This window comes from Aquila chrysaetos, chromosome 11 (assembly GCF_900496995.4).
Source record: "Aquila chrysaetos chrysaetos chromosome 11, bAquChr1.4, whole genome shotgun sequence".
In the NCBI taxonomy this organism is placed as follows: domain Eukaryota; kingdom Metazoa; phylum Chordata; class Aves; order Accipitriformes; family Accipitridae; genus Aquila; species Aquila chrysaetos.
Window position 1 is genome coordinate 26862425 of NC_044014.1, and position 25244 is coordinate 26887668.

The 25244-nt window shown below is 41.4% G+C and overlaps 1 protein-coding gene and 1 long non-coding RNA gene across 45 annotated transcripts in view; both read right to left on the bottom strand.

The window, feature by feature from the left end:
* KCNMA1 (potassium calcium-activated channel subfamily M alpha 1) overlaps positions 1-11484 on the bottom strand; it is a 527339-nt gene extending 515855 nt beyond the window's left edge. For 21 of the 44 annotated variants that reach the window (XM_030030391.2, XM_030030386.2, XM_030030381.2 and 18 more), the window contains exon 1: positions 10757-11480. In XM_030030391.2, the coding sequence (XP_029886251.1) occupies positions 10757-11086 (330 nt within the window). In that variant the 5' untranslated portion in view covers positions 11087-11480. The other 23 variants (XM_030030369.2, XM_030030368.2, XM_030030404.2 and 20 more) reach the window with 5 other exon arrangements.
* A 3705-nt stretch (positions 11485-15189) lies between these two features.
* Positions 15190-23103, bottom strand: LOC115348608. The gene is made up of 3 exons (XR_003925870.2): positions 22593-23103; positions 15703-19633; positions 15190-15441 (listed from the first exon to the last, which is right to left on the bottom strand). It is a non-coding gene; the product is annotated as an uncharacterized LOC115348608 (long non-coding RNA).
* Between the last annotated feature and the right edge of the window lie 2141 nt (positions 23104-25244).

Consider the following 25244-nt stretch of genomic DNA (forward strand, 5'->3'; position numbering starts at 1 on the left):
AGGTGGAGTAGATCAAGTGTGCTCCTGGAGCTCATCTTCCTACATAGTTTCACCTGAAGGGAATCTACTTAACCACGCTGAAAAAGCTAGTTTACTTTCAAAAGCGCATTCCTCATCCAGCTAAAATGTTGAAGTGAACAAAACCGTATTCACCAAAGGACGTAATGAAATTAATATTTAGCATGCTAATAATGAAACAATCTCACTTTTAAAACTTTTCAGTATTCAACTTTTACCTATGAACTCCTTTCAGCTCAGTAGAAATGCCTAAAAACATTTATAATGGTTTAGGATCTGGAGCTACTACTACCTGCCAGTCACAGCTTGTCCTCAACACAGCTCAGGTACCTCGCAGCGAATCTCCTCCCAGACTTTAAAGTTTGCATTTATTAGCACTGTCAAACCATCACCTCAGGATGGTAAGTCCAGCGTTAGAAAACTAAATAAAAAATACTGCTGTCCCAAAACACTTCAATTGCTCTGACAGATTAAATTTGGTTTTTAAGAAGTGGTAAGTGATGTAACATAGCTTCAACAGGCATTAGGTCAGATTGGGAAAGTAGATGTAAACGCTGCATAATGCGGCTCAGACACCTTCACAGAAATAATCATGCAATCAGGTATGCTCCAAACCAAACTGGTGTTCCCCTACCATCTCAAGAGCCCGTGGGTGCAGCAGAGTTAAGTGAGTGCTGAATAACAGCTTGGAGCTCTACCTGGGCCCTGTGCGCCATCCCCTCACCCTCCAACACACCCACCCGCACCCCTTAAATCAACTCGCTATGGGATGTGACCCGCCTCTTATCAAGACTTAGCAATACCCTGGCTGATCATTAGTGAAGGACTTCAACAATGAGTAACTCAGCCGGTTTACTCTCTTACTGCACCCAATACAAGTCTGGAGCCTTTTCTGCAGTACCCTTGAGCTGTTGCAGGCAGAAACATTAGCTATTTCAAAACTGAATATCCTATTCCTTTGTGTATAAAGAGCAAACAGACAAGCCTATGAAACTCTGGGTGTACTTTGTTGTTTAAAAAAATAAGTAAACATTTCACCCTAGAGGTTGAACTGTTTTCCACCTCCACAAATTATGAATATACATTCTCTCATTCAACCACTCTTTAATAAGGCAGGAAAGTTTCTAAATACAGTTTCTGTAATCAATTGTAAGGATACATTTTACTTCTGTACACAGCTGTCATAGGAGCAAGATTAAGATCTATTCACTTTAAGCCATTAGCATGCCTCACTTTAAAGAACACAAACCCAAAGACAAATAATCGCATAGACAGCCAATAAAGGCAAAAGTTTATATGCAGCTTTATTAAAGCAACTGTAGCCATAGAAATGATAACATCTTTTGATTACCCCCACAATTTCAATATGGGGGCATGAAAAAAATTATTTTTTTAACTTATTTTTTATTGAAGTTATTTCTAAAAGCAATCAGCTTGAAATAAATATTTTTGATTGTGGATGTGTATCAACCTCTTAGGTAAAAGAAAATTAGAGTATTAGATGTGAATGCAAGAGACACTGCTGCTTTAAAGAGCTTTAAAACAGCGTGTAACTTTACAAATATTGAAGTGCCTTCTCCTGTGTTTATATATACAGAGAAGAGAAGCCAGGGGATTAGGTAAACCCTGCTCAAGTAAAGAATATGATGTGTTACGTCAACATTAAAAAAAAAAAAAAAGGTACCTGGATTTTAGCTGTTATGTTCATTGACAACATCTAAATAAGAAAGTAAGTTTTCAAGAACAATAATACCTCTTTCTGAAACCATCCGAAATTATCGCTGACTCTGAAACCAAACTCCTCATTCAGATCTTAAATATAAATTTTGGTGTCTAAACGGCTGTTTTGTGGAAGTCTTGACCTAAGTTCCACATATTAACCTGAACAACTGCTGTGTGAGTTTTCTTTAAAAATTATGCATAATTTAATAACAAACAAAATGCCATCAACTGGAAATCAGAAAAATCAAATGTTCTTTTCTTCTGCTCCTGGAATCACATTTTATCATTCAGCTGGCAACTCAAAGATACCAAGGTTTTCCTACAGCACATATCATTTAAGTTAACATTAAAATCTTAGCACTTAAATCATAGGGGCAGAATAAAAGCTCCACACTTTGGACAGCATTTTCCACTTCTGGTAAATTAAAACTTTATTATATCCTAGGGGCACATTCCGGCAAAGCAACGAAAATTATTTTTGCAAATATCAAAACTGTTAAGTTTTTAGTGTTGTTTTCTTTTAGGAACAACAGATCCATAATACAAATTCTGCTCTTCCGACTCATGAAGAGACAACACCGTAACTTACACATATAAGGCAGAGTCAGAGGAGTAAAGCCAGCATTTAGTCAGGTAAATTTTTGTATGACCTTAAACCAAAACCCAGACCCTCTCTCAATTGAAGACATTATTCCTTAAGCATATAATCCACGTCTCTCTAAAAAAAGTGCAACATAACAAATGGTGACTATAACCTCATCCTGGGGACAGGAGAAAAATAACATTACAGTAAAGGACGCAAGGAAACAAGCACGCATTATAGCTGAGAGCCTTAAGTGATATGAAAATAATGTGAACATAAACCCAGCAGTCCACTGTTTCTGATGCTGAAGGCATCAGAAGACTTTGGATATAAATGTATCGGGAACAGAAGAAAACTAACACAAAAAGTTGGAAAAACTTCCCACATAACAAAATCAATTTATCAGAAGTGTATAATCAAAACGTTAAAAAAATTCCCTCATGGGGAAAAAATGTTTGCACCACATACAGACAGATCCTGTGATATTTTCTCCTAACTAGGCTGTTTTTGTGACTAAAAAGGAAAAGGAAAAAGGAGGGTTTTTCCTTCGGTCCGTAAAACCCAAGTAGAGTTTATCAGCTTCCTTATGAAACAATATTTATAGTACGATAACCTAGAAAATGTAAAAACATCACACAGCATCTGCCTCTTGATCAGCAAACTCACTTTCAAAAAAGTGATGTCAAATCACTTGGAGCCAAAGGATTCACCGTATCTGAAAGCATCTGAAGTGCTCTACACCAGCCATGACCATTACAGGTCAAAGAAGCTAATAATCCTTTTCAAGTAATTTCTGTCCACCAGAATACCCATGCATAAATCACAACTAAAATGAGTTTAATAGAGTTCATACTAGAAAAAAATTACAAGATGCTTGAACAAAGAATCACTCTAATATATTTCACTTTACTTTTGTAATATTAAGGTCACCATTTGCAAACAGGTTTTTTAAAAAGGTGTATCAGTAATAATGTTTCCCCTGTACTTAAAATAGAAAATGAACCCAACACCAGTAGTGCTAATCTCATTAATAATAGCAAATTTGAAGTAAGTCACCTTTTTAGTTTAACAAGTAAGGGCTAAACTATTACATAAAAATGTTAACGATATCATGAAAATTGAATGAAATATAACAAGAAAGAAAATGCCAAATATTTAGTCAGCATTTGCTTGGACAAAGGGGAACAAAACTATTATAAATTTATTCCTTGGTATACAAAGAGCAATAAAAACTCAACACAGTAACACCTGTATCTAACAGTTATAGTGACAAGCCACTCAAATTCTGGCCCAGTTGTGTTATGCTGCAGTTGTTGATGATGTTACAGTACTTCTCAATACTCTTCTGGCCTGGTGATGAGATTTGGGTTTTTTTTCTCCACTATACATCAGCAATTCTGATATTTAAATTAGGTAGTGAAGCTAACTAAGGACATGCAAAGGGACTTCCAGGACTCAGGGCTGCAGCTGCACATGCGTGTCTGTCCTGCAGGTGATCCACGGGGCAAGGGACCTTTGCCAGTTCCACTAAACGTGCGGTTCTAAAACAAGAGCCAATATTTACCATTGCACATCAGCTTGCAGGAGAGATGCCATGATAGGATATTATCAGCAGTTCAAGCCCTCAGATTTTGATTTCCAAGGGGGGGCCTGGCAGAAGGTGTAAGTCTTGACTGGAATGGAAACATACCTTGTGTGATTTTTAAATATTATGTTTCTAATGTTGAAATCCCAGACAAAATGGCCACAAGCCAAATAAATACACCTCGCTACAATAAAAGGAAAAAGCTTTTAAAAGCTTAAAATGTTAACATAAGAATCATTAAAAAAAAAAACAAACCTGATTCATCTAGAACGCTGTGAACATCTAGGCCTGAGTCCAAAACCATTGAAGTTATTAGGACTGCCTCCCTCTATTTCAACGGGTTTTGGATAACGCTCTCCGTTTCTATAACTCTCAAACAGACAAATACACGCAATACATCATCTCAAAGCAAACTGAACTCAACACATTTCAGTGGCAGCACATTCATCTAAACAGAACCACGCATACTATATATGGGAATAAAGTGTTCCTCTCAAAGATGCAAGCCCGATGTATTCTCAGGCTATAAATACCATCAGGATTCAAAGTGAGCCCTTCCTGACCAATACATCTCTGACAGGCATGGAAGATGGGTATCTTTCCTTCTCATTTATTCATCCAGCTATAGTATTGGTAAAAGTGCTAACAAACTTCTGCTGCACTTCCACCTTCCACTGTCACCCAAGGTGACCTATGTGCCATGGACGAAGTGCTCACACTTAACAAACCATGAAATCTAACTGGGAATTTGTGTATTTAGCCCTGCGTAAAGTTGGCATAAATGCCAGTCTAGTCTTGTGATCTAATGGAGTTTTGCACTCCCACCACAGGGTGGGTATAAGAGTCGGGTACTGTAGTCCTGCGAGGAGCAGGGAGCTGGACTCGATGAACCTTATGGGTCCCTTCCAACTTGAGACAGTCTGTGATTCTAAGCCTTCAACCATGTAGCAGCATTTGAACTCATTACAGAAACACAGCATTTATGATAGCTTTTTAAAGTATAGTCCCTTTCCTTTTGTCACTGAAATGATATGCAGGGGAGAAAAATATTTTTTCACCATTAACACCCACACATAACGTTTCAGCAATCTTTCCCTTAGAAAACCTCCACAAGCTGTATTCACCCTGTCCTTCTCAGACCTCTGATAATTCGATAGTTTTCATACATGTAAAATACATAATTTTATGCAATATGACTAGGTATGTTTAACGGAACTGAAAGGACACCCCATCCCCTAATTTCATCTAGAGTTATTCTATGTTTATGCTTCACCAGGTTCTCTGGAACTGCTGCCCTACAATCTCACACTACAGAATGCCTCACCGCTGCTGAACTACAGCCTGATCTTGCTGAGGAATTATTACCCGTCAACCCTGAAATTTACATAATTTTTTGTCAATCTGAGTTGGATTCCACAGACTAGCAGAGCCAATCTCTGAAAGAACACTGACCATTGCTGTGTATTTTGCCTGCTGACTAGAGATTACTGCTGCTTTTTAGGATTTGTTCCAGGAAGAACACTCAATGACTAAGATTCACAATCCACTTTCTTGCAATAGTACAGGACAGACACGGACCATCATTGCTTTTTAAATTATAATCATTAGGTCCTGTCCCTGCAGAGATTATACTCAGGACTAGTGCGCTCTAAATTTTTAGTGTTTCTATCTCTGGGGCTGTAAACTGCCCTCATTCTTCATTCAGAAATCCCTCCACATCAAAACTGCGGACATAGATCACTGTTATTTAAAAGCTTTTTGTTCTCTATTACATGCATTTCTTCTGTTGAGCTAAACTGGAAAAAATTGTGAAATCTAATGGTTTCCAACGAGCATTTACAGATTTGCAAACGCATGAGAGTTGCAAATTCTTTCTGAGCGTAGATTTTCTCCTCAAATGTATGCGTTGCAAAGCCTTGAAAATAAGTATGATACTGCATCAAAATAACATTTTGGTTGAGATTGTTCGGTTTACAGCTTAAATCCTCGCCCATACATTTTCTTTTCTGCATGCATAACCAATTTTAGCATGTGTTTATAAAATGTGAAATCCATTATGAGCTCCAGAGAGCCAAAAGCGTCCTCCTTTCCACAGCGTGGAAAACAGCAGCACACACCTCTCCATACCGGTGCCTCTTTTCGCTTGTAGAAACACCATCCGCAAAGAGCGGCGAGTACCTTTTCTTTCAGTCCTTGACCTCTCCACCATGTCCATCTCGTAATTGGCAACCTGTCCGGTGGGACGCTCACGGAGTAATTACGTGCAGACCACCTGATAGCCATGAGACAGGAAGGATTCGGTGCCTTGAGCCAGGCTGCGCATGTGACTACCGAGTGAAATGCATTACAGTCCGCTGCTAATCCCTCGAGCCTTCCAGTTGTTCATACGCTTCTGCTTAGTACATCTTCGAGAGTCAAGGTGAGGTTTCCACATACAGACTTAAATGAAGGGATCTCCTGCATTACGTGTCCACACACGCCTTCCCATGTACTTTCAATACTTTTCTCAACATATAGTGCCTTCGGTTTATTTTGTTTCTTTAATTTTTATTTGGAGAGGATATTTATGCAAGTATTGCTAGGAAATCAACAAACCTAGCTATACGAGAGCCAGTTCAGTAGAATGCTGCTTCTTTTAGGGAAAACTTAAATTTTTCCACTTAGAAATTTTCTCAGGCCTTAGAGGTCTGGGTGAAAATTCTTAACTTTTCAAAGAAGACTTCTGCAAATATTGTACTTCCAGTAAAAATAGCATTTTTCTATTCAAAACAAATGGGAATGTTGCTTGGTTTATACTGACCAAATCTAGCACTGTATAGTTTTTTAAACTTCCAAAATATGTAGACAAATATCAAAGAAGACTACTATGATTTGTAATTTCAGACTAGCAACTGCTATCTATAATCACAATGTAATTTCATTCTGTGTTTACAAGTCCTGGGTTGTGGGGAGGAAAGGTCTTCAAAACACTGAAATCATTCCAATAGGAGCATAGCGATAAAGATACTTCCTACCTCCTAGAGCCCTGAAGGCATAAGGTAGATAAGGGGTACCACTCTTTCGGGAACCAAGGAGCAGTGATATAGGGTCCAGTATCACATTCTTTGGAAGGATACAAATTTCACTTCATTCTGCACTGGCCAGCTTCAGGAGCTGGCTGTGCCCCAAACTTGTGCTCTCTCATTCCACTGCTCCTTCTTCTTGTTTAAGAGTTTGTTCAACGCCAAAAGATAGTTAACAGATAATGTCAGTAGAAAATGCCCTTCAGGAGCACAGAAAATGCAGTTGCAGATCCATATAATCAAAAGAACTACAGATTGTATAATATGCATTTAGCCACTGTGTGCACTGTGTACTTCACTATGCATATTTATTTTATTTTTCTGTTATTTCCAGCAACAAGAGCAACTAATGGTGTCAGAGTCCAGCCCACTGAATTTCAGTCTCACATTCTACTTCCCATACACAAACAGGAATGAGTTGGTCAAGGGACAAAGAAAAAGCAAAGAGAAGACATGTTCTTTAATGGTATCTAAGCATTCCTAAAAATGTAGATGTAAACACTGAGGAGAAAAACAGCATTTGTTAAGTCTCTGCAATATGACTGTAGCTAATTTTGGAAGAATTACATCTAAAATTATGTATCATATTAAATAAAGGAATACAAGGGCTTCAATTGTAATGACTCTCACATTACATGAAACACTGACAACACAAGTCGAGATTTACATTCTTCTTTTTGATGGATTTTAAAAAAATGTCATCTCACAAAGCAAGCATGGAGCATAAAAATCCTAAAACTTCAGCAATCACTTTTAGTACATTATTAATATTAATGTTCTATTCATATATGATAACATAAATTAGATATGGAATTTTAAGGGGCAACGTTTATCATTCTGTTACCAAAAGTTTTCATATTATTGACTTACAGTATCTTGACTTTCTTATCTCCAAGGGAAAAAAAAAAACAAAACACTCTAGTGAAATTTCATACCACAAAGTGTTAAACTGTTTATATCACATTTTTAAATTCCAACCTTAAATTCAATGAGTTGAGGAGGGGGAAAAAAAAAAAAAAAAAAAGAAAAAACATATTCTAAATCCTTCTATGTAGCCATTAAAAAGTGTTACATCCCAAAATCAAGTTGACAATCACAGACAAATCTGAGGAATACAATGTTGTGCTTAGAATACAGCAGGAAAAAAAAAAAGAAACTTTTTGCCGTTTCTTGCAATAACATATACAGACACAGGTGTTAGCACAGTAACTGGGAATTATTCACATATATATGTGAATTATTCAATAAGAAGCCACAGAAAGTAGACATGAGGAAGATTTCGTTTAGCTCACTCGCTGGGACCACTCTTTAGGTAGATGGTGAGACAACGTTGGATAACCCAACTCTGCTACAACCTGCGGAGCAGCAGAAGAGGCAGCGCAGGGAAAGAAAGGTCCTAACATGCAGAAAACTTCTTCAGTCCCACAGCAGGAGGAGCTACTTCTTATAAAATTGCTTTTGCTGGCAGGTCCAATATAGTCGCCATAGCATATATATGCATTCACATTTTTCACCCGCAGCCTCGGCAGCCTTTCCCAAGTTACCATGCAGCACAAAGCATGTGTTTGATAACAGCAAAGTTTAAGATATTTCCAGTTGTTACTTCAGTTAGCCTTTATACCCTAAATACTAGAAAAGTGTTTTGCAATAACTAGTTACTCCTCACACACAGAGAATTCCCTCCAATTGCCCACTTTAGCATGTAAGGAATGCAGGATAAGCCCTTGAAAGTTCTTCTTCATCAGAGGCTTGAAAACCCTTGCAAGTGGAATAAATACAATCTAAAAAGAGACATATATCTCCCCCTACCTGCAGAGTCCTTTATCCTCCTGCCCTGGGGAATGATATTCATGGACATAGCTACTTCAGGTCTCAAACATGAAATGAACTCAAAGCTTACAACCTGACATAGCCACAATATGTCAGATCATTGGATGTGTTGGAATGCCTCGATGATACCTGTTATTTAGCGAACTGATATCCATTTAACCTAAGAGGTTTTAAAGACAATTTGCATATACCTTTGTGTACTGGTTAAGAAATGAAATGATCTGACTATGTCCCAACAATGGACTATCAGACACTACGCGTACGAAGGCTGTGTATACGTCTCTAACTTTTCATTCTCTCAAGGAAAGAAGCACGAGGTGATAACCTGTTGGATTTTCTTTTTCATCAAGATCCCTGACAGCCCTTGCAGATTTGTCTCACCATGTGGAGAGGAAAATGCTAAACAGACACAGAAGAAACTGAAGGTAAGTCTTAACTACCCACCCATCCTTGAAAATCTCCTTTTACTGTTGTAGGAAATGGTATTTTACAAGACACGCTTATTATCCCCAATTCATTTGAGCTTTGTCATCATACCTGGCTAACACCTGTCTAAGAAAGTTCAAGTTTGGTTTTGAAGGAAATAAAAAATGCCTATAGAGAAGTGATACTGCCTGGCAGGTTTCCTGATGCTTACTTAAGGTTGAGTTAAAAGCTTTTACTTATTCCTTATCTCTAGCAATCACTTCTTCCATAGATAGGCCAAGTTCACTGTAACTGTTCTACTTCCAACTGGCATGTGGAGGTTCGTTTAGGCAATCCGAACTGGACGCCTACCTCGCTAAACCCAAATACACAAACAAACAAGTACCATAACTTCTCCCACTCTAACTTTGTTTCTGGTTTCCCCTAAGAGTTAGATCCTTCGTACAGCTGGGTTATGCGCTGTATCAAGTGTGTTTAGGGGGGAGGGGACAGGAGAAAGGGGAAGACAGCTCACTGTACGTCAAAGCAAGCCAGCAACCTAGCAACCATATATTAAAAGGTGTGTGTGTTTTTGTGGGTGTCTGTGTGCCAGGAATAACTGAAGCAGATATTATTCCATTTGTAATCCAAAAAATGTGAAAAGGGAAGGGGAGAAACTCCAGCTGCTGATCTATTTTGGGGTCTGTCAAAATCCACTTTCACAAATACAGAGTCTTAATACTTATCTCATTTGTCTTAAACAAAAATGAAAGTCTGGACCTGAGCAAGTTCTTGGGTTTGGGTTGAAAAGAGACCCTTCGAACCAGGAGCCGACCTTACTTCATGTACTATGCTTTCTTCCAGCTGGTCACATGCAAAAATCAAAGGGGCAGAGAGGTTGCCCTAAAGATTTCGCACTTAGGTTAAAAGAACGCTGATCTAGTGCGCTACTTACGAATGCACTCATACTTCTAGATCGCTACATTTAGTTTATCAAACAGAAGCGTCAAAGGTTCTCAGGGAGCGGAACTAGCTTTAAAAAGATTTACTTGCGTGGGAAGTTTACCTTTCCAATTTTGCCAAAGTTTCTCGTTCCACAAGAGAACTGAGAGTTTGGATCAGCGAATACACTCCCAGCCCGCCACCATACGCGGTCCCGGGGGAGCGTATCAACTCCTGAACCCACCGTCCCACCGCGCGCCTCGCCGCGAGGGCGAGCGGACACCAGGTGTGACTTCCGCGCCACCGGACTAAAACGAGCGTGTCCCTGCCTGGGGTGGGCGGGGGGGGGGCACGTCTCAGGGCTGCACCCAACACCTCGGCCCTCCGGCCACGCTCCGCACGCTGCGGCTCCCCACAGCCCGTGGCGAGCCTGCCCCAGCAGCAGCCAGCACGCTGCCGTCCAGCAGCAGCCCTACGGCCTCTCCTCCAGGGCCACCTCGGCCAGGTGTCCCGGTTTACGAGGCTGGGCTCCCACTCCTCCTCCTCCTCCTCCCCACCACCGCACCAAACCATCACCGGCACCAGGAGGGGAAGGGGAGGGGGAGTTACCTTGTTTTTGACCCCGCAGTGGCAGCAGACAGTCCACAGGTACTTGAGGGTCCTCCACAGCAGGATGATAAACAGTCCCCCAAAGAAAGTGACCATGGATGAGGCGAGGAAAGCCCACCACATGCGCTGTCCGCGGCTATCGCAGGGCACCTCCATGGTCACCGGGATGATGAGCGCATCCATCTTGGGCACATTGACGGGGGAGGAGGACGAGTCTGTGTTGAGATTGTTGGCGTTGATATTGTTACTCATTCTAATGCCGCCGCCGCCGCCGCCGCCGCCGCTGCCGCCCGGGTAGGAGCCGCCGCCGCCGCCGCTGCCATTTGCCATAGCTAACAGCGAGCCGGGCGCGCAGGGGCTTCCGAGAGCTCCTCCCGCCGCCAGCGCCCCCCAAAAAACCCATCACCAGCCATATTGCTGCTGCTGCCGCCGCCGCTGCTGCTCAGCGGAAAAAGGAAAATGATAAAAATAATAAAATAATAAAAAAAAACAACCACCCAAATCAAAGCAAGCAAACAAACAAACCAAATGGGCAAAAAAAAAAAAAAAAGACGACGAAGAAAAGCGGCCGCGCGATCCCCGGGTCCCTCTCGGGAGCCGACAGGCCGGTGAATTCCGAGCGTCCTCCTCGTACGGCGAAAATAATGTAAAAAAAAAAAAATTAAAAATAATAATAAAAAGGTAGTCTCCTCCTCAGATTCCCACCCCTTCCTTCTCCCGCATACGCAGCCCCCACCCCGCCCACCCCCAAAAAAATCATCCACCACCACCACAAACTGATGCCTCGGAGCGTCTCTCCAAGATACCCAGCGCGGCAACCCCGCTGGCCTCAGCGGGGATCTCTCAGCCTCCGCCGCGGATCTTCCCGGAGATGATCTGTTATTATTGTTATTAGTCTTTAACTTGTTATTAGCGATACTCGGTCCCCCCCCCCGCGCGCGCACCCTCCTCCTCCTCCTCCTCCTCGTCTTCTTCCAAGTCCAGCCCCTTCCTCTCCTCTTCCCCCCTCGGTGCCGGCAGCAGCCTCCTGTGGCTCCTAATTCATCCTCCGCTGGCCCATCTGTGCGTGCGCTGCCGCTGCCGCCGCCTCCTCGCCCATCCTTCAGGAGCTCCCTCCAGGGCCCCGGCTGTCGCTCAGGCTGTTGCTCCCACACGCGCAGAGGCGCCGCTGCCGCCGGCTCCCCGCCCCTCCCTAGCTGCCGCCGGGGGACGCGACGGCCCCGCGCCCGCAGCCGCGGCCCTGCCCGGGGCGCACCAAGGGCCCCGCGGGGAGGGGGTGCCGGCCCGGGACGCGCCGGCCCGGGACGCCGCGCTGCCGCCGGGGGTGGGGGCGCCGGCTCAGGCGGGCCGCCGGCCCCCCATGGGCAGCGCCGTGCCGCGCTCCCCGCCCCGCGGCCGCCGGGTCCCGCTGGCGGGGCCGCCGAGGCACCGAGCGACCGCTCCGGAGGACGGCGGCTGAGGGGAGGGCGGGGGGGGGGGGGGGGGGGCGGTGAGGGGGCAACGAGGCGCTTCACAGGTGGCGGCGAGGCGGTGCCCGGCCGCGCCGGGGAGCTGCCGGTCCAACAAGTCCCGCCGGCCCCGGCGGGTCCATCGCCGCCGCGCAGCGCTCCGCTCCGCTCCGCTCTCCGCAGCCGCGGTGGGGCGGGGGCAGGCGGCAGCGGCCCCCCCTCCGCTCCGCTCCCCTCCCCGCGCGCGGGGCTGGCGTGGCGGGTGTCGTGACGCAGCGGCTAACGCGCGGCGCTGCCGCGGCCCCGGCCCCCGCCGCCCCGCCGGTTCCCCCCGCCGCCCATCTGCCCCATCCCTCCGCCGCCGCGCAGCGCGACGCGGCCCCTCCGCAGCCCGCCGGCAAAGGCGCCTTGGGGGGCGGCCGATGGCGGGGGGGCGGCCGATGGCGGGGGGGCAGAGGCTGCAGGAGGCGGCTGAGTTGCAGCAGCAGGTGCCCGGGGATGCCGGGCGGGGGGGGGGGGTGGTGGGTGGAAACGCGGCGAGGGAGCGTGAAATAAGTATCGAGGAACCGTGGCGAGGGTCTTTCCGCTGAAGGCTTTCTTGGCGTGTCTTTAATTGAGACGGGGAAATACTGCAAAGGCTCCGCAAACGCACCGTAGACTGCTGCACATGCCGAGAACGTTCCTGAAATTAACCTTTAGAAATAGAAATAGCAATTCAGAATGACACACTGGACGGGGGGGGGGGGGGGGGGGGCAGCAAGAAAATCTGGATAGTTGTCTCCTGCTGTTTTTCAGATTCCCACTGAAAAGCGGAGGAATTTATTTTTTTATATATCTATTTATTTCTGTTTGTATATAAATAAAAATCTCCATTTGGCACATGGTCTGCTCACTCTGTTGCCTGCCCAAAGTATTATGCAGATCCTCTTGACATCTTTCCAAGGGTAAGAACCAACAGCCTATGTGTGCATGACATTTCCCCATCTGATCTAGTCGCTACACGGAGCCACCATTATGAAATAGTAATCTCTTAACCTTTATTAGTAGTAGTTCCTCCTTCTGCATCTGCCATGGCTTTGTTTATTTTTGTTTTCTACTTAACTGATGGTAATGAGATTTTATGAGTGCTCAAAGCTTTTTATGGGGCCCTCTAACCCTCTCACCTCCACTTTTTTGTGCAGTAACACCACCGCTTGTCTAACTTTGTGAGTTTATCATGATGTCTCACTCCAGTCTGTTTCTCCAGTCTGTTCCTTCAAGACAGGGCTTCCTTTCTCAAGAAGGGATTAATAGAGGCCTCTGAATAGAGAAAGCATTAGACAATAATATGGAGGTATATACAACTGAGGAAATACTACATTACTGTATCCCAGAGGAAAGCGGATAGTCAGCTACATAGTGCACCTGAAGCAGCCCATTCCCAGGAGGCTGTAGTAAGAGGGAATTAAGTGGAGGATTTCTAGGTGCAGAAAACAAGTCATGTTGAAAAGAAACTGCATGTCACAGCTGCCACGTGCAACCCCAGACTGCGCTGCCGCAGCTGCTACTACCCGCCCCCCCCCCATGTCTTTCATTACCAACCCTCCCCACAACTAGAAAGCCACCTGGGCCACAAACTGTCATCGTGGCAGGATCACACACTTTGGGACCTGGCCTCAGAACCTGGTCCTGATGGTCATTTGCTCTGCGTTTCTGGGTTGGTGTTCAAGGAGCAGCCTTCTCACGGCTGCACGAATACCTACGGATCCTTTTATCCGTCAGCAAACACCAGGAGTGGAGCAAGGGCAGGAGTGTCGTAACGCAGCCACTCGATGTCTGATCTTCACAAGTGCCAGGTACTTACAGACGCTCTTACGGCTAATGGAAACCGCAAGCCCTGTGCACCTCGAAAGACCTGAGCAGTGAGCAGCAGTAGCACAGCGTATCCCAGGGAAGGCTTTTGCGCGGTGGGGCTTCTTCTGTATTCTGCTCTGATAGATAACAAGGGCTGGGTCTCTGAAGCCACGGATATGGCATATGTCTTCTCTTGCTGTTTGAGAGGGCCCAGGAGATTTGACAGAGGCGCCACAGTTTGACAATCTGTTTTCTCACTTTATACATTCAGAAGGTATGAGTTGAAAAGTATTTCTGTGACTGCGGGTACTGTTGTAGCTGAGTGCTGCAGACGTTGGTTTCATGAGCGCTCCAAATGCAAACAGGACCATTAGGCACTTCTAAAATAGCATCCCCATAATGCTGTACCCACAAATAAAAAGGATGGTCCTAATGAAAAATTCAGGCTAAAGCAAACCGAGTGCACCACAGGATATGGACTGTACTTTAAAATAATTTGCTCTGAACATGTTTACACAACATTTACACACAGATTTGGACAGGGGTAGGAGATTTGTTGTGATCATTTGTAAAAAGCTGATTTTAAGTTCTGCTGCTCAAAAACCATTCATAAACCAACTAACACATACATTAGGAGTTTTAGTTGATAAATTTCACACTATATATCCAGGGAAAAACCTTTCCTGTTATCTGTATAAACAAAACTCCTCTTATTTATACAAATAGGTCTCACTTCTACAAATACTTACGACAAAACTCACACACAAAGGCAAACTCATTGATATCAACTGGTGAGACTTACATTACCAGTGAAAAGTTTGCTTAATGGGAATTATCTGCTAAAGACAAAGCATATATATAAAGTGGGTAACTGTATTTTGTTCACTGGTTTGTAGGCAGAGATACAAATGATACTTGAATGAGTATCACTCAAGTTAAGTACCATTTGAGCTTACTCCTTTATGAATAAGGAAAGGCCTGCTTTCTAGTACAGGTTTTATGAAGGGGAGCTTGAAAGAGCACACTGGGGCTGCATGCTTCATTTACGGATGCAACAACTGCATTTCACATTGCCTCCAGACCAAACAAGGCTTTCCAGCTCTGTTTCCTGGAGAGATCTGTTCCGAGCAAACACAAACTTACGTGGATTCGTTTTCGGTTTAGTTTTCTATTTAATATTTCAACAAGAGAGTTCAAAATTTACTTATTTAACTGAATACTATTTACAGAACACAATAAACACTGTGTTTACCTGTGTTTTTCCTGTTGCTACCATATAGCATAGTACGGGGGACAATCATGCCAGCTCGACATAAATCCGGAGGGTTTGGTTCCAGAAAGCAGTATTTTGGCAGCAAGGAAATGACTCCTCTTTATGTAAAACGGTTCCCTCTTGTGGATATTCTGTGTACAGTATCACAGACAAAGTATCTAAAATATTCATCAAACCTGGATCTTTGCAATTAAAGAAACCCCCTCCATTCAGCAATGATCTCAACACACAGGACAGTCTTGGTTTTAGCAATTAAATATACAAGTAAAGAAGAACAAGCTATTGCATTTAATCAGGTATAATTTACCTGCAGAATTACTCATTATCAATAACAAATTATTTCATTAAGTGCAATAAACACAACAAAGCTAAATAAAGTTGCATAACTGTACCTGTATAAATCACAGTGGGTTTTTTATTTTGCATATATGAGAAAACCTTCTGCACATTCCAATAAAGAAAACCATGATTAAAAAAGAAGGAAAACATACACTATATAAGGAAAAGAGATAATAACAGCAAAACAGGCGAGATTTCCAAGGCTCCATGTAGTAAGTACTGAAGACAGAGAAACTCTTTGGAAAGATAAATCTTTCCATTAGAACTAAAGAGTCCAAGCAAGCAAGTGGCACGGCTTCACTGGTGACACAATATTGCACCAGGGATTAATTTGGCATGACAGTTTAAAAAAAAAAACATATGAATGGAGTAACAGTGTAAGATTTATATGTTCTCTGAATGATGACTACATTATACAAAGGATATTTTTTTTCTTAAGAAAAGAAATCTGACAGAATAAACATGTACTTCCCAGTTTTGCCAAAAGGCATTTGGTCTGAGACTGGGGAAGTGATAGAAAAAAATTGCATGTTATTATCTTGAGGGAAATTACTTTAAAAAAAGGCTAAAAGCCTTTATATACCAGTGTACCATAAACTTGTTTGCCACAACTTGTTTGTTTAATGGTTATATATAAAACCTTCCCATTTGGTTAAAGGTACAGAGTAAATGTTGACCAAGCAGCTTAAGGTTCTCTAAAGGTAAATACTTTCCCAAGGCATTAAAGTCAAAGTTCCAACAATTAGGTATGCATTTATTCTCTGCAACACCAGGCTCCAGGTAGCTACGTGAACAAGCCCTAATAGGATGCGCTGTTGTTACCTTACGTGATAGTTTAACCAGCATATCTAATTACGATTTGTGACCGTCAGCCTCCTCCTTTACGTTCTTGTTGTCCCTGCAGAATGTTGGCTTTTATGTAACATCAGTAGCTGTGGCAGAGCAAGAACTTACAGAAGTACAATAAAATAATAATAAAAATTGTTTACTAGTCAAGGGGCTAGACCTGTACTCCTGAGGTCAGTGGGGCATTTGGTCTTGACTTCAAATGATGGAGACACAATATCAACCAGACTTTACATATAATCACAGATGTCTTGCATAATTAACTCTGAGCCTCGCTTTAATACTATTCCTTACTATTCCTACTTTGTCCTGGGAGAACTGTGAAAAAGAATACATTTTTAGTGATTAGACGGATACTGGAAACAAAATCGTATCATGCAATAATTCTGAGAGATTTTTGTTGTAATGCAAAATGTTTGCTGATGTAAAACGCACGTAAGCATGGATCTGCTGTCCTTGTCTTAAAGACTCTAAAGAGGAAATATTTGCAGGAGGTGATACTAATATGCGTATAAGAGTAGCATGGCTGCATATAACTATATATTTGCATATGACAAATGATTATCTTTAGCGTTTGTTCTTTTCATAGAATTTAGTCAAACTATTTCAGTGCATATTAATTGAAAATCCCGTTGAGCTTATTTTGCACCTACCCAATCCCTGTTCAAAGACTGAAGTACATCTTTAGCATGATAATATATTGCACTCTGTAACACCTTCTTATCAAAGCACTTTGCAAATACGAATACATTCAACTTCATCACATCTCTCTGTAACAGTATACGTGAACACTATTCTTGGCAGTGAGGTTACATAACGATTTCCTTGAATTAGTTAAAACTTTCATATTGAGATCTATTTTGGCACTTAACCCTGGCAAAATCCTCCAGCTGGCAGGACAAAGACATACCTCAGCAGAATGTTTTAATGGATCACCCAGTCATTCAGAATGATCATCTCCGGAGTACTGGAACCCTTGCACTCAATCCAGCCAAATAAAATATTAAAGAAAATCCCTTGTTCATGTTAATCCATACGGTATGAATAGAAATTTAATACAAATTAGTACTGCAAACATAAAGTATTTTCCTTGGACTTTTTTTTTTTTTTCTATAAGGCAATTCTTGGATATCCTTGTATTTTGTTTAATACTTAGACCTAAGCATACTTCCTTGTCCTCATTTTCCTCTTACCAAATGTCCTGAATCACACAGTATTTGGTTAGATGTGATATTTATTGCCAGTAGGACCACTTCTTCTTCGAAAATGAGTGTGGTTTATGCATTAAGGGAGTGTTAAGAAGACATGGCTAGCATCTGAAAAAAGGTGACAGCAGAAATTATGACTTCAGGAGCGATATTAATTAAGCCATATTATATCCTCTGAGGTCTGTAAGTGCATTTAATAAATATCAGTCCACATTCTTAAAAGCACTCTTGACTCCTGCGAATCAAAGCCTGTTTATTACTGTTTGCGCTAATGATTTTTCCTTCCAATCAGGGATTTTGCCACGGGAGAGAAGAAAGTAGGAAGATAGCAGTGGATATTCTGAAGACAGAATAGTAGCAACCACTGTTAAAATACGGGTAGGCTAACAAAGGGGGTACAGAAATAGCAGTTAAACAATGCATCAAAACAATACCCAAACCAAAAAGACCTTTAAAATGCCTCTCTCAAACCATTAGTTCCCCTTTTTCGGAGTGCACCCTGATGTCCATCCAAACCATAGAGAGAAGCAGCAAATGCTTCACCCTGTACTGAATAATAAGGAGAGAACAACAGAGAAATAAGTTATGATGTGAAGTGCTGCGCAAAGAGCCACCCCAGAAGCAGGGTAGAAATACTCTAACTTTGCTTTGTGTTGATTCTGTTGGGTTGTATCAAATCAGGACAGCAACAGCACCCTGCAAACATATCGGTGCAATGCCAGGACTTCCTTCTGCACCACTTTGCACCTTTGTTTTGGAAGCAGCTTTCCAGTTCTTTGTATAAATACTGGCATCCTTTGGTCCTTCCAGATAGGCCCAGAACCTTCTGCTGGAGTCATACAGCAAATATTATAGTAGGACAGCAAATATGTACTACTCTGTGTGCCACCATCCTGAAAACGCAAAGCAGTGTGAGTGTATCTCCCATACCCATGTGCGGTTTCCAACAGTGGTGTTCCCACTGTGGCAATGGCTACGGCTACGGCTACTAGCTACAGACAAAGCATTCCAGAGCTCCTCGGGTATTGCCATAGTGATCACAAAGACCAATACTAATTTTTTTAAATGTCATTAATTTGGAGGACTAAATGGTTATTGTCTCATCTTTTAGTATTTTTCCATTCATTTTAGTTGCTATCTTGCATACTGGAAGTGCATAGGCCGGGTAGCTTGCTTTAATTGCTTCTGGGAACCATTTGGCTTTGACTCGAGACCCTTCTAAGACATGTCTAAAAGGGAAGGGAGGGAAAAGAACTTTCATTGTAAAATATGATACGTCTAAAGATGCCTGTTTGCATTGGGCAATTCCCTCTTAAGTCTAGCAGCCAACTTTGCCACGTGGCACTTGCAGAGAGACGCTGCTGTCAGAATCGGAGCCCTACAGCGGAAGCTCTGCCAGTCATTCCTGAAACCAGCCGCCAGCCTTAACGTACTGTAGGGCCCCAAAGTCTGTGGCGTACAGTTGAAAAAAATTACTTGGGGAGAAAAGTAATAGTCGCAGGACTGCACTGCTGCTCTACTCCGATTAGGTCAATGGAAATTTTTATAGGAGTCAGCTAATTGTGAAAAACAAAGAAGAATGTGAAGATGTACTGAAACCAGCCACTGAGAAAAACAGCTCTGAACACTAGCTACTTTAATGTCCACCAGGTGTAAATCTGCCTAACGCTGAAAAATCAAACATCAGGCATACTAAAATCATAAAGGGGAGACCATATGCTTGCAAGCAGCCACTCAATGTATTTGCAGCTTATTGTGACACTTACACTTTGTTCTCCCCGGGATATATTCACATTTAGGAATTTGGTGTTTGTTTTTGACAATAACCTCAACATGATTTCAGGAAGAGCAGTATTTGCAATGATCCGCTTTGCTTTCTTGTCTGTCACGCTTGTCTGGAACTGAATAGCTGAGAACTGGAAATTTGCAGCTGAAAATAAATTGGAACAGAAACAAATCAGGACCACTTTCATTAGCAAACATCAGCCCATTCAGTAAGGTTTGAAAAGCAGAATCTCAACATAATCAGAAGACGCTTTTTCTCATCCCACTATGTAAGCGTATATCCACCAAAGAGTTTTTCCAACAGGAGGGAGAGAGAAAACCCAGTTAACGTGCAATCCTGCAAAATGCTGAGCATTCCTGCTTTGATCCAGCAAAGCATTTAAACAGGTGTCTGATGTTATGCACAAGTAGTCTCACAGAATCCTGTAACCAAGTCACATGTTTAAAATTAAGCATGTGGTTTAGGTCCAGGGTGACAAGGCTCAGCACCTTGTACGATTAAGTGACTAGTAAGCTGAAGAGGTTATGTAGGAGTCATGTCCTTAATTGCTTGCTGACTTCATCAGCGCTTATATCTTACTGAGGCTGTATTTGCTAGTGTGCAATATAAAGGTGACCTTTAATTCCAGAATGAATATAGCTTTAGGATTCCCTTTCCTATTTGGATCTATATGTTCTTCAATTACCAAAATAATGAAAAAATAATACCCAATTTAGTCACAATTTTGGAAGGTTCAGTGATTAACTGACGTTATTTTTTGTATTCCTGATAAAAGATGAACCTCTGGAATACTATTCTAAAGACATAATATTCAGTTTTCTCACTGATAGATCCAAGTATGTCATCTCACAAGTCAACAGTGCTGCTAAGGATCAAATATATACCAGTAGTCACAGATATGTGTCAAATGTTGGAGCTCTGCTAATGCAGCAGTCTGATATGCAGTACTAAGCCTGCAGCAGGCTATAAAACAAAATACCCTCAGGCTGAAGTCAAACTAATTGAAGTCAAGGCCACAGTGAATGGCTGCCTTAAAAAGGCAGTATTTTCCAACAGAGCTTATAATATTTTTTCCTATGCTAAATTCAGTGGAATGCTGGGATACTTAATGGCAACCAACAAAATGAAACTCCAGTTATGACCTTCAGCTGCAGCCTCTGGGTGATATAATAATGGTGGAATGAAGCTTTATTAACTGAATAGTCTCATATGCTGCATCTACTCATATTCGTGGCTTTAATTTAATCTCATCTGGGGGCAGATGTTAATTTCTGTTTCCTGACATAAGCTAACTGTAATTCAACCTATGGTCAGAACTTAGATAAGTTATTTGGGAAGAGGCATGGATTGTTTGTCTTATGCAGTGGGTGCAGTTTTACCTTCGAATACAACTCTGTAGCTGCATCAGTGAAAGATACATGTGGATATCTCATAATAATTTACATGTGCATATCTAATAATAGTTAGACACAGGCTAATTTGTAATCAGTGTAGCAATATCTTTGGGGAGAAGCATAATAAAGCATCTATTTTCATAAATGCTCACAGGTGGATATCCTGCAGATAATTTTTAATTATTAATTAACATGCAGTTTTAGGCAATGGAATACTAAATTGTATTTAAATGTGAGACATGTTAATCACAAACCTTCCACCTAGTCACCACCTCAGTCAAGTCTCATTCAAAGTCTCTGACAATAAACGCTTGTGGATTATATTACCTTATCTCTCACACAACAGGTTTTCCCAGCCTCTCCTTTACTAAAAGGAAGTTCACTGCTATACATGTGGTACTACATTATTGCTCATCTAACCTCCATATGTGAGAAACAAATATATACAGTCTATTAACAACTGCAGTAGTTAGTTAGAATGCTTTTAATTTTTACATAGGGGGTTTTTTGCAAGTTTTATGGTAGTTGAACATGATCTGTTTTTCATAAATTATGGCTATTGCTAAATGTGTATTATAAAGTATTACTTAGTATTATCTACATTTACTAAGCTTGTAAGCAAGACTTTTTTTTTTCCTCTGAATTTCCACAATGTCATATTTCAAGTGTTTTCTTTTTGTATCAAGAAATGGGTAACCTAGAACTTTTTAAGGTCTATAAACTGATGAAACTCTATAACCATCTATGTCTCTTAGGATCAAGACAGGTGAAATGCAAAGATGTGTAAGGTGTTTATCACCCACAACTAAAAAGACAACATTTTAAGAGCTAGAGAACCCTTCAGTCATATTAAGTTTCTATAATTATAGAATCATCAGTACTTCAGTTGTCTGAGCGTGGTCCTGGAGGAGCTGTAGTGGTGTGATATTCATGCTAATTTAAAACAAGAAAAATTTAATTAGAGTTTCAGGTATGCTTATACTCCTTCCCATAGACAAAACAGGCTCGCTACTAACTTGCTTTCCTAGAAGGAAACTTACCTTCCTTATCTGAAAAAAAGTTCATAAAACACTTTCTCTTTTGTTTGCAGAAAGATTCAGCTATTTGGAGACAGGTAATAGTAAGCAAATTATTTACTAACTGCAACAGAGCAATAGGACAATGAAAGTTTGTCAAGGGTAGGTTAACATTAATATAAATAAATACTGTTTTAATAGACAGTATTTAGACAATACGCTTTGTTCATTGTGCATCAGGTTAGTCCCCTTTCAGTGACAGGCACTGTCAACTAATCAGGTTGTGTTTAAATCCTGATTGATGTGTCAACGCAACGCACTTCTGTGTGCGTTGCAAGAATCACAAAGTAATAGATTTAACCAGTTTTTTATCACTATCAATAAAATGAAAGACATAACCCAGATTATGTTAAACTTTTTTTATAAAAAAGAGGGTTTCCACTGCCTTTTTTCCCGGATGGTACAGTAGCTGCTTTCTAACACCAACTGAAACATAGAGCCAACCTTCTTCAGCGGTTTACCTTCCCTTTTGCGAAAGAATTCCTGCCTTCCAGACTCTAATAAATTCAGTGTTAGCCATCTTGAAACATGGAGTGTCATCTCTCCAGTCTTCTCTGGATTAATATCAGGTTTCAGGAAATACTAAAGGCAGAGCTATTTCTTCTTTGGACAACCAGACCAGATTTGGTTTACCTTCTTCAGCTTGCTCCACTTTCTTCAAAACTCCCATGTTACCTGGTTCTCACCTTAGACCGATACTTCTGCAGTACAGAAACATTTTTTCTTATCATCCCAGTCTACGTATAATAAAAATATCCTAGTTCTGTAGCGAGTTAAACCCTCCTAGATGAAGGATGAGATCCTTATGAACTCAAGATACTGAGGATAAAATGTCCCCTACTGAGGGTAAGCTGTATGTTAGGAGTCAATGCTTTTCAATGCTTCTACAATGTGACAGAAGACAGTTCTAGACTTGGCCCTACTGAGCAGGACTACACCAGGCAACATCCAAACAGGGGCTCCACGATGGAAACAGAGACTGAAGGCAAGAAGGTATTCAAGTCTGAGATAAGTATTTCAAGTAGCCGGTTACAAAGGAAATGCATGGTGCAGGTTCAGTTATATCCAGATTTTTTTTTTCCAGTTAACAGTCTGAATATTCAGACTGACTTCCTATTAAACTTAGATCCGTTGGATGTGGGTCAATGCACACACATTTCCTGTTATATTTTCCTCACGATGCCCAGTATCTCTTGTATAATGTGTACGTGTTCTTGAAAACTAGACAGAGGCGTTTAAATCTCTTCTAAACCAGGCAATGTAACTATTACTAGAAAGTACTACAGATGGCTGACTAATTGAACCATGGAAAGCATTATCACACCATTTCTCAATTTAGAGCTCATTATTCATTTGAGTTCCATCTCATTTCATTACTGTTATAATTCCATATGAAATTAAAGTGAGTTTCAAATTGACACACCTGCATGAGGTTATTTTGCAGTCTTCTGAACTACACCTCATTTCCAGCCAGTCCTGCCAGACCACTGAAAATGATTATTTATTTATTTGCTTATTTTCTGAGGGTTTGGGATTGTAGCTTAGTTACTAGAGCAGAAGCCCTAAAGCCAAGACGTGCATGCAGCCTTGGCTCTGTGACCTTGAGCAAGTCACATGTACTGCAGGGGTTTCATGTTTACTTCTGTGCAAAGAGTATTGTGGGGGTTAATATTTCTACAGCACTTTTAGAGCTTTAGATGAAAGGTACTGTAAAAGCTCAAAGCATGACTTATTAGTAATATAGAGAGAGAGGCATATCTTTCCAGTTTATGCCTCAGGTATCCAGCATGGGGATTTGTATTTGTACAAAGCTACGAGTCTTCTCCAATAAAACAGACTATAGGAGCTACTTATTTAAAGTTCTTTTGCACCAGATTAACTGAATGCCTGAGAGAATGATACTAGGTCACCTTCTTAAAATGGCCTGAATACCAGCAGAAGATTAAGAAATGGTGGGAGCGACTATATTTTGTTACACCGAAAGCATTACAAGCAGAGTGTATATTAGCAAAGTGACATTCACTGACAGATTGAATTGCATTATGATAAACTAAAAATGGCAGAGAGACTCAGTCCGCGGGAATAATAACTCTTGAAGATTTTCCATTTTGATAATCAGTTGATTGACAGGGGGGGTTACAATAAGAAAATGGCTATGACTTTTGGTTTGGAAAAGAGCTGCCTTGTGATCTAATATAGTTTCACCCTTACAACAGTGGCGCTATGATCTGCAGCTCTGCTAGTTTTCAGGAATCCTGGATCATTCTTTAAAAAATTATCTCATCCTTAACTTTCCCAGCAGTGGCACAACAGCAGCTGTAACCAAATACTCATCATACCAGATCATACGTGATATAGGAACACGAGCTACCTTTCATCTGGCCAGGATACTTACAGTGCCACCCTATAATTAACTGTTGCTGTGACTTTATTTAAGATCATGTGTGTTAAAACACAGTTGGAGTTCCGAGGTTCTCAAGGCCTTAATACTGTCCATTTATGAAGCTTGTCTTTCCTCCCGAGTATCGTAATGCAGAACCTGAGTGTGTGGGTTACTTCAACAGCATTTATAGAAACGTGCATCAGAGAGCAGTCTTTTGTGCTGTGTTAGTATAGGTGAACCAAGGAAAGGAATAGAAAATACCCAGAAGCAGACAAAGCTGCTATTGGCAGCTTTAGAAGTAGAGAAACAAACACGAGACAATATAGTCCAAAGAAAGACAGGCTGAAAAGACAAAAACTTCACTGAGTGTTTGTTTGTACGACAGGTTACTTTTCCGTATTTTTTGGCTGGTTTCCTACATGAACAAAAACCTTTGCAAAGTATAATCTCAGGGGCTTCTCTAGTCAAGGTTAAGCAAGTACCAGTTTGTTGATAATGTATCCTTTTATTTGAGTGATGTGTCTAACTAATATGGCATAAGTGATATTACTGGACTATTAAGCATGAGAATTTGCACTCTATATTAAATTTCTAATATGCCTATGTGTATTTTATGGGCTTTTTAATGAAAGACATGAATGCAATTAAATCTTCACTTAATGTATTGCAGTATTAATATATTACAGGATTGATTTCCAGCATTATATTTCACACCAAATGGCAGTTTGGGGTTGGGTTTGTTTTTTTTTAAATTTGGCTTTTGTGAAAGAAAGGTGAGGGGTGAGAATAAACTTCCTAACTGGCCAATATCAATGTGGAAAGGGAAATATTTTTTCTCCAGGCCTAGTAACATCCAGCTGAGAAGGAAATCTACTTTGCTGGTATACTATGAGCTCAGTCAG